The 13,624-nt window shown below is 35.6% G+C and overlaps 1 protein-coding gene across 1 annotated transcript; it reads right to left on the bottom strand.

The window, feature by feature from the left end:
• Positions 1–5,089: 5,089 nt before the first annotated feature.
• Positions 5,090–11,434, bottom strand: LOC104233304 (cyclin-B1-2-like). Its single transcript, XM_009786693.2, has 4 exons — positions 10,890–11,434; positions 10,277–10,377; positions 6,130–6,227; positions 5,090–5,371 (listed from the first exon to the last, which is right to left on the bottom strand). The coding sequence occupies exons 1-4, from the start codon at positions 11,013–11,015 to the stop codon at positions 5,271–5,273; spliced, it is 426 nt and encodes a 141-aa protein (XP_009784995.1). The 5' UTR covers positions 11,016–11,434; the 3' UTR covers positions 5,090–5,270.
• Between the last annotated feature and the right edge of the window lie 2,190 nt (positions 11,435–13,624).

The raw sequence follows: 13,624 nt of genomic DNA, 5'->3' as shown, positions 1-13,624 counted from the left end.
TAAGCATTAGGGACAATGCTTCTTTTTATTCGGGAGGTGGAGCATATTTTATGATTACATTTGAAAACTTTGTGAGGTAATAATTGGATGATTTTACTTTTTGTAATCTTTAGTAGTTGCTACATTTATTAGCATCTTTAGTTGTTTATCTTTAATTGTATTTAGTTTGGTAGCTCTTTTTTTATTAGTGTTGGTAATAAACCTTTGATTTTCTTTATGCCACTATTCTTTTCAAAGGTGGTCTTTTATGTGAATTGGATGACTCTTCCCGAGGATAGATAGTGTGACAACTTTCTTAAGGGAATGAGTCAGTTTCATGTTTAGGCAGTAGTAGTAGTAAGTAATAATGAATAAACGCCCTAACTAAGTCATTCTCTGAAAAATAGTCATTCATGCTTCATGTGGCACCAACATACTTAACTGCATGCTTATGGTTTGAGACAAGATTTTTTTTAGAAGAACTAGCTCTAATTTAGTGACTTTGAGGTTCTTGAGTTGACTTTGATAATCATTAGATGGTTGAATAGACCATAGTGATTTTTTAACTTGATTTTGATTGTTGTGGGCTTTAGACTCTATCTTCTTTTACGGTCTAGTTGCATGAGAGGTAAGGTGAATTCTTGTTGCTAGTCCAAGTACTTGAGTGAATAGTATAGAACTTGCCTCGAATGTGTTTCATGGCAAAATTCTAGGTTTTCTTGGTTTGAAAAATGATTGTTGGCTATCCTTCGACCATTTGAGCTTTCTATTGTCACCCTATGATCGTTATCCTAGTCAGCCCCTTTGAGCTTTTTAGCCTTTCTCTATTGGTAATCATGTTACAAGTTTTTACCTGTTAAATCATAATCTTCTTTTGACACTCGAACCTTCCTTAACACTCATATGTAATAAGTGGCTCAAAGCCTAAGTTTGGGGGAAAAGTGGAGAAATCTAAAAGAGCTATCAAGGCACTGAAAGGAGAGAAAAGAAATTATCTCCATAAAAAGAGAAAGTAAGAAAAGAAAGAACAAAAAGAAAATGCAAAAATAAAATAAAAAGGGAAATTGATAAAATGCAAATGAGGCAAGTATCTCTAGTATGAGCATCAAAGGAGAAACAGAAAGAAATGAACAATACAGAGTAATGACAAGTCTCTCTAGCCCCCAAGAAATGCCTCTAAGGGTTTGGCCAAAGTGAGCTAAGAAATGAAAAGTGGAGTGCTTAAAGAAGGATAACCACTCATCCCATATAGTATCCAACCCCAATCCAAAAGGCCTTCATTACAACCCGAAAGAAGTCTTACTTGATTTTGAACCGAGTGAGCTTATATTAGTGGAGATCCACATGAAGGGAAAACCTATGGTACTTGAAGTTTTACTTGTGACACTCCTTTGTGAGAGAAGAGTGGATCCTTTATTGCTCTAGAATTTGAGTGTTAAATGTTGAAGTGAGTATAGCAAATGGAAGGTAGAGGAGGAAGAGTTTGGAGTCGATCATGATTTACATGAAAGAACAAGAGTCCTTGATGAGTGAAGCCAATTCTTCAAGCTCAAATGTCACACTAGAGTTACATGCAAGTCACATATGTTTGAAAAATTTATCACCTTATTGAAAATGCATGAGTATTGTGGGTAATTATTGGTCCTAACTAGTATGAATGACTTACAATTGACTCTTTGAAATGACCTTTCACTTAGGGGAGATGAGAACTAATCTATTTGCTTGAGGACAAGCAAAGATTTAAGTTTGGGGGAGTTGATAAGTGTGAATTTTAACCATATATTAGTACCTTTTTGCTTTAGTTATAGTCCGAAAGTAGTGATTTTTGTTTCCGAATCTAATAAAATTATGTGAATTGCAGGAATGCTAGAGGATTTGAGGTCAATGAAGAAATTTAACTCAAAAAGGAGTACTCTAGCTCAACAAGTCAAAGAGGAGAAATACTTTGCGATCTGCAAAACTTATTCTGCGGATGCGGCCCACAGAAATGCACTGTATTTTAGTGTATAATTTTCTATACAGGTGTACATGAGTTGCTTAAGTTCAAATAATAATAACAACAACAACAACAATAATAGTATGCACTTTTTTCTTTTGGGAATTTACTGGGTTTGTTGTTGTTGTTGTTGTTATTGTTGTTGACTTTTAGACAAAAAATAAGCATAAAAATAGAAAAATGAAAGAAACATAATAAAACAAAAAAAATCTGATTGGAATGAAAACAAAAAAATCAAGTAAAATAAGAAGATAAAAACCATAATAAGTTGCAGGAATGTAGGTGAAAGGGGAGAAAGATTTGTTGGATAGAGATGGATGAAATCTAAAAATTTGTTGAAAAAAGCATAAGTGTTGTGTATATAGGCTATAATTTATTGGGTTACATGGTTAGAAATTGCAATATTTTCTATTAGCTTAAATTTTTCATGTGATACCTAGTTTTGCGCCACCGATTGAATTTGCAATCATTTTTTAATTTTTTTTTAAATTGATGTCCAATTTTTAGTAACTTCAGATACATACATTTTTCTCTTTTTTTCCCTGTTGCTCTTTCTTCTTTGTGTTTAGGGTTTCTTCTTCTTCTTAGTTGCAAAATGAATTTGTTAAATTTATTGTTCTTTTAAAAATTTGATGATTGAGATTTGTTCTTTATGATATTTGAAAGTTATATTTCAAATTTGAGCTCATTCGGAGTAGATTTGGATGTTGAATCGTGTGTTGAATTGTTAAAAATCAAAGAACAACCTTATGTTTCAGAACTTTAGATTTTGAATCTGAAGTTGTATTGAAAGTTGAACAACTTAAGATTTCAAATTTTGAATCTGAAGTTGTCTAAAGTTGTATTGAAAATTGAACTACTTAAGATTCGAATTTCTGAAGTTGCAATTGAAAGATAGAAGAACTTTATATTCGTAATATGACGTTGCTTTGAAGAGCTTGAACTACTTAAGATTTGAATTTATGAAATTGCAGTTGAAGGACAAGAGAACTTCAGATTTGATTTCCGAAATTGCATTGAAGAGATTGAACTACTTCAGACCCAAGCGACATTTTACAAAGTTTTGTATAATGCGGGTATAAATTCAATGAGGGCCTCAAAAATGGGTATATATGCAAATGCCCCTTTATTAGGTATGCAAATGAAATGTTGTGCGTTAGGCTGTATTTTTATAAAAATTTCTCCGTTGAAAACTAATATTTCCAAAGAAGAAGAAAAAGAAAAAAACCTCCTGTAGATTAAATGCAAGAAATGCTAATTACTTTTTAGAAGAAAAACGTGTATCACTTCTCTACTTAACCACCCTCTATCATCACCCTTTAACTTTTACACAAATAAAAGAATACATTATAAATATTCACCTCATGAATTATTCGAAAGAGGAAAGCGAGTAATCGCCGCTCCCCAAAAAGAAAAAGAAAGAAACAGTTTGCCTATTGGCCCTACATGGAACACTTTATTTTCATGTGTCCAATCTCACACATGCTCGAGAAAAACTAAATTCCATTAATCAATGACACTTACACTTATTTGTCGGTTCTTTCAGCAAAGATAAGATACTCAACTTAGTAGACACTCAATTGGTGCATCAAATTTATTCTTAAAAAATAAAATCCCAACTGGTAATCCTGTTACTCACTTGTTCGAAAGCTTCATTGTCAAGAAAGACAATTAAACGGAGCTGATTCGATCCACACCCAAAATCACAATTAAAACAAAAATAATCAATTTGGTAGACACTCAATTTGCATTATTTAGTCCTTGTATTAATAGAAAAACAAGTCGACATAATTTATGTATCTAGTCTTTCATTACTAGGAAAACAAAGGGATCGATAGTTTTACTGCCTTCATCGTGGTTGCCTTGCTTGCTATTTGTGTGTTTGGCATCCAGGTGCTTTTCTCAAATGTCCCATGTTACCCCTTTTCTTTATCATATTCCATCTGAAGTCATTCTGCTTTATTACTAAATGAGTGTGTGTGGGGGGGGGGGGTCTGCAATCCCTCCAGAGGCGGACCCAAGATTCGACAGTTACGGGGCCCATTACATTCAGTATAAATTTATCACTGCTTATAAAAATTGGTACGAGGGCCTTTATTAATATCTGGCTATTTCTTGAAGAAATTAGCAAGTATATATGGAGTTTTTGCCGAAGTTTCCGGGTACCAGTGACCTCTCTGCCTCCAATGTAGGTTCGCCTCTGGATCCCTCTACCTTTAACTAGAGGTATCAAATTCAAGCTATGTGAATGTAACAATTCTTGGTAATTCCCTCTGCAGTGGATCGTATGCAATGTGAATCCAGATTAGTTGAGTTAGAAGAATCGAATATCATATAGTTAAACTAACAAAAATATGCAATTTTCGTATTTGGTTCAATTATTGGAGTTAATGGTGCACAAATTAGTGTCCAGGTGGTTCAAGGAACAGCGCAGCAAATGCGGTTCTTCCGATCATTAGAAATGTGACAGCAAACATAATGAAACATTTATTTAGCATTTTTCTGAGCTTTTCACTGTAATAATAGGAAACTGCAGAGTTTTCTAGACTATCTTCACCTTCTTTGTGGAAGTCCTTGCCCCACGACTATCATAGTTGTATGTTCAATAAGGCACGTTGCTAAATCAAATTTAAGTACAAATCTACATCTACAAGTACTATAAAAGCCCATCAATTACTATTGTTCCTTTTGATTAAAGAGTAGAAATTACACCAGGTAGCCACTCTAAAAGCTGCTATTTAAAAATTAACCGGTGCATTCTAAATTTCAGTTCAATTTTCAGGACAAAATGTCCTGAGTTATTCTGCTGTTAGGATTTTTAATCTAAAATTTGAGGAGAAAATAAGTACCGGCTAATCTCTAAATAGCTTTCCTGAGAATGACTATCTTTGCACTTGTCTCTAATACTATAGCCATATCTCTTATTTCAAATGAACTGCGATCAACTAAGAACTTCACTGGTTCTTATCCGCTGGCTTGGCGTTAACGTCCTGATCGCCATATTTTTAACATCCCTAACGAGTAACGAGTAGAATAGACCACAGCGAATCAATTTTAAGCTCTAACACTGCCTGTTATGGCGTAAATCAAGTTTTCACCACATTCTGAACAATATTAATAAGAAACTGAGGAGCGTGATTCAAATTAGTGTAGTGGAAAATCAACATAAAACAAAGTCATATAGGTTATCACTCTTTTTCAAACACAAATATATTGGAATAACCAAGATATAAAGCTTCGAAATGGTACACTCCAGCAGCATTATAAAACATGAAATGAAAGTTTGTCAAATGATTTAAATGAAACTGGGGCACACTGGTCCTCTAGAAAGTCCAAGACGCACTTCCATGCCGTGATGCATGTCAGCTGGACGGAAACTTTCAGAATCCTTTGGATCTGCAGGATTTATCAAGAATAAGAAGAAGAATTCAAGAGCAACAACAATATGTATTATGAATAAAATTTTAATAACACGGGCAAACGAACAGCAAGTAAACCTAACGAAGCATCAAATGTTCACTGTACAGGCATTTCAAGAACATGCAAAATAACAATCCAAGTTGAAAGCAAACGATTGTCACAGCATCAAATTAGGGAAAACTAATCATTCCCTGCATTGATGATCCTAAAAGAACAACCTGTTGAGCTTTGCTTAGGTGTGCATGAACAATTTTCTTGTCTTAACAAATCTATCCAAGCACACAAGTCACAACAACATGAGAGCCACGTGAAACATGTTTCAGCTAATCTAATGTCACAATATCTCACTTGAGCAGTTCATAGGGGTCTAACCATGCAGAGGGGATTTTCTAACTTCTGCCCTTTAGAGAATTATTGAGGTGAAAATCATTCTACATACAAACCTCTAGAAAGCGAAAAAATTTGACAAAACAATGTTGCTTGTACAGGTCACAGACTTTGACAAAAGAGACTATTGTTCGTCAAATAATGCAGCTACTTCAAACCGTGAACTAATTAAGGAGAATTGAAAGTCAATTAGCCAATGGAGTTGATTAAGTATCTAATTAGCAGATGGCGATCAAGAGGAAGGTCAAATCACTCAAAGGCATTTCCCAAGAAAATTCATAGTCAAGATCCAGTGAAGAGAAACAATAGTCAATCATAATAGTCGGCATATCATAAATAATGTGTACCATTTAGATAATCCTCAAAACCAAAGTCGTCCAAAGCTCCTGTTAAAGCCTCTAAGCCCACCATTGAAGATGGTATACTTCCAGATGGCCTCTGAAATCTGCAAATACTAGAATTAATGAGTTTCAAAAAACAGATCCCAATAGCTGCTGAGGTTAAACAGCTTCTTTGTTGCATCATGTATGTACACAAAATAAGCTATGTAACCTCGAAATACAGTACATTTCGCATTTCACCAGAGAAAGTATATTTGCCAGTAAAAAAAAAATCTACATAACAGAACCTGGCAGTGAGATCTCTGAGACTAATCAAAAAGGATCTTATACATAGAAATGGTACCTTGAAGACCAAATAAATGACCTTTGTCAAAGACGTTTCTATGTAAAGAAGAAAGAAACACCAAAATAAAGTTGATTTACACTTGCATATTTCAATAGAGTTACCAACTTCTCCATACTTTTTTAATGACCAAAAATTTTCTGAGAGCCCGTGGCACACGGTTTGAAATTTGGTGGATAATCCACCCCTTTACCTTTCTCCACTTAAATATCAAGCTTTTGCTTGCGATAGGGCTCAAACTCGTGATGTGCGCCTAACACACACATCATGGGCTGCACTCTTACCATTAGATCAAAACCTTGGGGGCTACCCACTTCTCCATGCTAATAGATTTCTTTTTGAGAAATCTAACTTAATACTAAAGTAAGACGGTATTTTCTTTTTCCACTCAAGAAATAATTCCTCCAAAAGTAAAAAGAGCCAAAAACCCTACCAATCAAAAGAAATAAAACTCAAAAAGAACAAAAGACCTCCAAACACCATACAAGTCTACCGATGAAGGATGTACAACATCTCACCATTAAAGGGAAAAAAATAAGGAAAAGAACATATGATCATGTAGATAATGTGAGTCACATTAATACGCCCTTTATGTTTGATTTCAGAATTAAAGATATCCCACAAAATCCCTAACACAAACATCAGCAAGTTTGCAAAATTGAACAAAAAAATTCCGTCTGTTAATTTTCTGTCTCATTTGGACTGCCACGTGATGCTTCTTCTTCCTTACTCACCTTTGTATAAAAAACTTAAACCATTGCAGAGAAAGTCCCACTTTGCTCCCTTTCATAGAAAAATCCTATGCAAACTCTACTTACCTCTATCAGCCCCTATCACCAATCAACAACTAACACGAACAAACAACAACAACAACAACGACCCAATATAATCCCACAACGAACAAACAACAACAACCCAGTAAAATTCCACAAGTGGGGTCTGGGAAGGGTAGAATGTAGGCATACCTTACCCTTACCCCGGAGCGGTAGAGAGCCTGTTTCCGAGATACCCTCAGCTCAAGAAGACGAAAATAGACAATAGAATATGTGACAACAACAACAAAAATAAGAAAAATAATATAAGCATCGTAGGAAACAGAAAATAGATGGAAAAGCAATAACAACAACAATCATGCCACAGTACTATGAAAAAAATGGAAAAATAATATGGACACAACATACACCACTAATAATCCAAGACAATACCCTAACAGACTAGCCCCATCACCGGTACGAAGGAAGAAAGACGCTCGACTCCCTCCTAACCTTCAACCCTAATGCTCGACCTTCACACCTTCCTATCAAGAGCCATATCCTTGAAAATCTGAAGTAGCGCCATGTCCTGCCTGATTGCCTCACCCCAATACTTCTTAGGCCGTCCTCTACCTTTTCTCATACCCGTCAAAGCCAACTGCTCACACCTCCTAACCGGGGCATCTTGGCTTCTCCTTCGCACATGCCCGAACCATCTAAGCCTCGCTTTCCGCATCTTGCCGTCTATAGGAGTCACGTCCACCTTCTCCCGAATATCTTCATTCCTAATCTTATCCAGCCTAGTGTGCCCACACATCCATCTCACCATCCTCATCTCTGCTACTTTCATCTTATGGATATGGAAAATCTTGACTGGTCAGCACTCAGCCCCATATAACATGGCCGGTCTAACCATCGCTCTATAGAACTTGCCCTTAAGTTTCGGTGGCACAATCCTGTCACACAGGACTGCAGACGCTAACATCCATTTCATCCATCTCACCCCTATACGATGCATGAAATCCTCGTCTATCTCCCCATCCCCCTGGACAATTGACCCAAGGTACTTGAAACAATCAACAACCAACACGGAAGAATCATTATACCTCTACTCACTTATTTAGATCAGAGCTTTAGATCTGCTCCACACATTCACGAGCATAAGAGTGTGTGTTGATTCCAACAACCTAAAAGGTTTTTTAGGTGCTTTTGCAATCTCTCCATTAATAAGATTGGAAGGTATAGAAAATTTTAGATAATCTGCTGTTATTTCTCCAAGGAGTTTAAGTAGTGGCAACTAGCATCCTATAATTAGTGCTAATAGCTAATGTTTCAAAGTCAGGTCACTTAAATTGCAACATTACCAGCAATTGTTAAATTTTCTCTTCGGCTTACATAGGGGGGTTGCAAAAACTATCTGACAAAAATCAGATGCATCAGCAACACTACAGTGTAATAACATTTTTCACTCAGTGCTTATAATGCTCCTTCATGCAGAATAATTTATATAACCCAAATGCAAGCCAGCTGCCAATGACATCAGTAAGCCATAGTTTACCAAGAAAGATGCCTTCATCAGGCAACTACGGTAAGCTAAATCGTCATGGTGCCTAAGGTGCACTTTCTGCAAAAGCGAGCAGCAAAACTATCCTCCACGACAGGTTAGAATGCATCACGTTCTGATTGTCCAAAAAGAGTCTTTTTCCATTTAATTTGAAAATTATTTCCCTAAGAGAGACACTACGAGGATGTTCTTAAGCCAATAAACCTCAGGGCAAACTTAATTATTCAAATAATGTTTTAGGAAAAGATTCTATATAATGCCTTGAACTACATACAAGCATGAGAAACATCAATCTAGAATTTTAAGAGACTCAAAGGCCTTTACTCGAGTCTTGTATAAGTAGCAGACTCATGTCGCTATATCCTATGCCCAAATTCTCAGTGTCAGACAGGAAGAAATAAACTTGACTTATGAATGAAAATCCATAGTGTACTTTCTCCAGAATTTTAACTCAGAAACCTACCCAGCTCACCACACAATTGAGCTGCTAGCTAGGCAAATACAATACCTAGAGAAACATCCCATTTTTTATGATGTGGTGTCTGCGCCAGCTTGTGCGCACTCGACTATTCCACCGCATACCTGCTACCTCGAATTAGTACAGGTACCAGGTAACTCTGCCCGCCAAGGTTTGGGCAAATGGAAAGAAATCACCTAGTATTTTTTTTTTGTCTCCGGTGGGTTAAACTTAAGACCATTGTTCTCCTCCCCTTCATTGACACTAAGTCACATCTTCGATTATATAAATATCCCATTGATTTGACAAGAACAGCGTCTAATCGGTCAGAATCAAGGAACAAAGAAGAAATGAGTAACAAATGATGAACATGAAAAGCACATAAATTTTCCCAATAGGAAAATAACTGAATCAAAAATTTATACGCCCAATAGAAAATATCCCACAATGAAAAACCATAGCTAGCAAGTGCTTTAGCACAAGTAATTCTTTATATATCAGAAAAATCAGCGCATAAGGTTATACAAACAAAGTTATAGACTATTATCTAATCAATCAACTATATCTCAATCAAAAATTCTCCTACAACTATTCCACCCTCTTCGGGGCCATTTCATTCCAACAACAGGGTAGGATGATGCATTAAGCTCCCGTTATGCATGAGGTTAGGAGAAGGCCCGAACCACATTGGGTCTTATGTAAGCAGCCCTTGCATTTTTGCAAGAGGCAGTTTCCGCTGCTTGAACCTATGACCTCCTCATCACACGACGACAATTTTTACTGTTACAACAAGGTTCCCCTAAAGTAATACACTACAAGCAAATTAATCAACTACGTCTCACTTCAAATTCTCCTACATCTGTTCCACCGTACTCGGTCCTATTTCATTCCAATACCCAATAATTTGCCTTTTAACGAGCACTCTAAGGCTAGATTCTTTAAATTTCACATCTATTCTACACTGACATAGAGAAAAAACTTTAAAGTTACCTCTTTATCAAAAAATAAACTTCAAATTACTTAAAATAAATGCCAACCTTGAAAGAATTTGGAGCTCGAGCTCCAACTTCATAGGTAAAGCCGACCCGTAAGTGTTGGCAAGGATCTTCCTCTTCAGCTCCTCTTGCCTAACCTTCGCCTGCCAAAGTTAAAAAAAAATTAAGGAACATATATTGAAAATTATAGTAAAAACACAATTATGGCATTTAACATTAATAGTTTGCTAAGATTACTTAAAAGTAAGGTATAGCATATGCGACAGAGTGACGTCGCTACCAAAATCTGCTAAAATTCAGTTCTTTGTCACTCTAATTCGTCCAAAAGAAAACTTTACTAATTAATGAATATTTACTCCATCCATGTAATTTAAACTGTCATAACATACTACTTACTATTTATTCTAGGTTATTAATCAATCTATTAACTATATTACATGCAATTACCTTTTAAATGATTGTGAAAATATTTTGCACAAAACTTAAAATCTTCTTAAAAATAGAACTATACATGAACAGTGTGATAAGAATAACATTATTGTAAGTGACAGAGTGGGCATGCTACCACGACCACTGAGATTCAGTTTTTTCTCGCTCTAATTTGTTCAAACAAATAATTTGAGAAAAAAAAAGTGTGATATGGAAAGGAGAGTACGGAGTGGTAGGAAGATTCGAGAGGATGAGATCCGACGATGTCACTCTTAACACCATGAAGACCGAATCGAAAAGCATCACTTCTCACTCCACCGATTTCGTGTGGTATACTCTTTGAAGCTTCCATTGCTGATTGCTCTCTTCGTCTGAAAGAATTAAGGGGAAGAAGAGATGGTGAAGGACGTAAATGGAGAAAAGGGCCTCACCTGTGGCTTCTTTTGGCCGGCAGAATTTTGAGCAATCGAATAGCCTGTTTGGCCAAAACTTATAAAACCAACTTATTTTGAATAAATGTTTTTCTTAAAAATATGTTTCAAAAAAAATATTTTCGATGATAATTTATATTTGGATAATTAATTTAAAAGTTACTTTGATCAGTAATTAGTATTTATCCAAAATTTTAAAAAATAGTTTTAATAACATGTTTGAACAAGTTTCGTTTTGGCCAAAAGTATTTTTTTTATTAAATAAAGCATTTTATTTTTTCAAAATTAAGTTATTTAACCCAACTTTGAGTAGGAGCAAAAATCAGAAAAAAATAACTTCTTCCCATAAAAACACTCTTCTGTAAAAATACAGTTAGAGGCACTTTGGATCTAGGAACCATTTCAATAAAAACACTCTTCTGTAAAAATACAGTTAGAGGCACTTTGGATCTAGGAACCATTTCATAGTATTGAACGCCGAAATTAACCAAGGTTTTTGGAACTTGGAAATGATTTGTTCCAGTAACTAGTGACAAATACATATTTTTTTTTTCCTCTCCTTCGTTCCTGATATTTTTCTTTATTTATCTATTTTCCTTTAAAGAATAGAACAAATTAATAAGCGCTCATCGCAGGACTTCTGATCCACTGCAACCATGATGCATGGAGTTCATGAAACCAGATCGAGGTATGATCATTCTCCATTGTCGCTATATCGGAATTATAATATCGAGATTTTAACTCATTTATTATAAGAACTTATTGGGTTTGAAATTGATTATTGTACTTATATAATGAACTTTTCAACATATATACTGATTCGAGCCAAAGCTAATATCATGCAGTTGAATCCAAAACTTGACATTTAATCATCCAAAACAAGTCTCCTTCATTTCATTGAAGCCTTTACATATACTTAGCTATCCATAAGATCAAACCTCAAATTAAAATAAAAGATTAGCTACCTTGATAGACAAAAGCATTAACCTCTGCCTTATAACACACGATGGTGTGGTTTATTATTTAAGGGCCATTTTTAATTTATTAAGTTTAATTAGAAGCGGCACTGAGTAGGCTGAATGTTGCACGTACGGGGGAGGTAACGAGCTCTCTCCATGATGCGCTCAGACTCTTGGCCTCGGCTACCACGTTCCTGCATCATCCTCCTCCTCCTCCTTAGAGCTTCGCAGCGGCATTGGGTGTCCATGTTCCTCAATTCTTGGCAACATTGTTGGAGATGCTGCTGTCCTTGGTTGCTTTCATCGTCGTCTCTCACCATGCTCAGCTCGTCGCCATAATATTGGCGGCTTCTTGAAAGGTACATGTATCCTGCGGATCAACCATAAGCAAGATTTTATATAGTTGATTTATACTTAATTTTATACTATTAGTTTCTTACCGGACTTTCCGAAAATATCGACGGATATGTGTGGGATCCTTAAAAAATAATGTATTTTTGGATCTTCGGCAGCTGTTCGCGCAATATAGGTTTCAAGCAGGGTATATATATATATATAATCCTGCAATTAGTGTTGTACGCAAATTTTTGTCCGAAGTGATATCAGACTAAAAATTTCACTTAAGCTGAAAGTGAACTTGAATCTAATAAACTATGTTGGTTTCAAGACTCTATTTCTGTCTCAAATTTATATTTGCTTTATACTTTTATTTTCAAGCATTGTCATTATAATCCTGCAATCAGTAACGTATAATGTATTGTGCAAGTGATATTATTAGACTTATTATGTTGCTACATTCAAGTTGCTGTAAGTGAATTTGAAACTAATTAAACTATATCCTATTTTATACTACTCTATTAATTTAGGTTTCCTTTGTATTATTTTCATGTAGTGCCAATTTATTGTTGATTATTTTTGAAAAAGATATATTTACAACTACACATGCATATAATTTAAAAAAATAAAATTTTGTGAATTAGTGTTGTCGGATGAGATCCCTTTCCAAAGGGTGTCTTCGTCACTACGTACGTACCTGCAGTGGTTCAACCTCTGCCTCTGGATCTGCTCTTGGCACCTTTGCGACCCCTGATTTTCGTGCTCATCCTCTGTTGAGGTGGCGGTGTTGGCACTTGCAACGACTAACAAGCACAAGAGAAGAGAAGCAACAAGTGAAAGCTTCCCCATGACAACAACTAGTGAAATATAATTGTTGTGGATGTGATGGTGAACTAGATTTTGAATAGTATTTATAGCAAATATGATGCTTTTGCATGGCAAATACGTGTTGAATCTCTGCTAATTAATTAGGTAGATGATGAAAGTTAATTACCTGAGAGGTAAACGTGGCTAGCTTCAACCTTCCACATCAATTTACATGCAAATGCTGCCTGCTGCCGAAAAGCTTTTTGTCCATCTCTCTAGACGTTCTGTGCTAATATGAAGGGCTAAAATCTCATTGGACTACCAAACATTTCGTTTTGGACTATTAGATCAACAATATATCCTAAGAATGCCTTGTGCACGCTTCACATATTTGATTGTTCGCGTCCTAGAATTGTTTGCCGTAAAAC

The sequence above is a fragment of the Nicotiana sylvestris genome, chromosome 9 (assembly GCF_000393655.2).
Source record: "Nicotiana sylvestris chromosome 9, ASM39365v2, whole genome shotgun sequence".
Lineage (NCBI taxonomy): Eukaryota > Viridiplantae > Streptophyta > Magnoliopsida > Solanales > Solanaceae > Nicotiana > Nicotiana sylvestris.
The sequence above is the reverse complement of the archived record's forward strand: the minus strand, read 5'-3'. Positions and strand labels throughout refer to the sequence as shown.

What these genes read in the sequence shown, in the direction of transcription:
- LOC104233304 (XM_009786693.2), bottom strand. Translation starts at nt 11,015, where the DNA reads ATGGAAGCTTCAAAGAGTATACCACACGAAATCGGTGGAGTGAGAAGT. An exon ending in TCGAATCTTCCTACCACTCC is followed by an intron (nt 10,378 to 10,889) that starts GTACTCTCCTTT and finishes TAACTTTGGCAG; the next exon opens with GCGAAGGTTAGGCAAGAGGA. An exon ending in GAGCTCCAAATTCTTTCAAG is followed by an intron (nt 6,228 to 10,276) that starts GTTGGCATTTAT and finishes TAGTATTTGCAG; the next exon opens with ATTTCAGAGGCCATCTGGAA.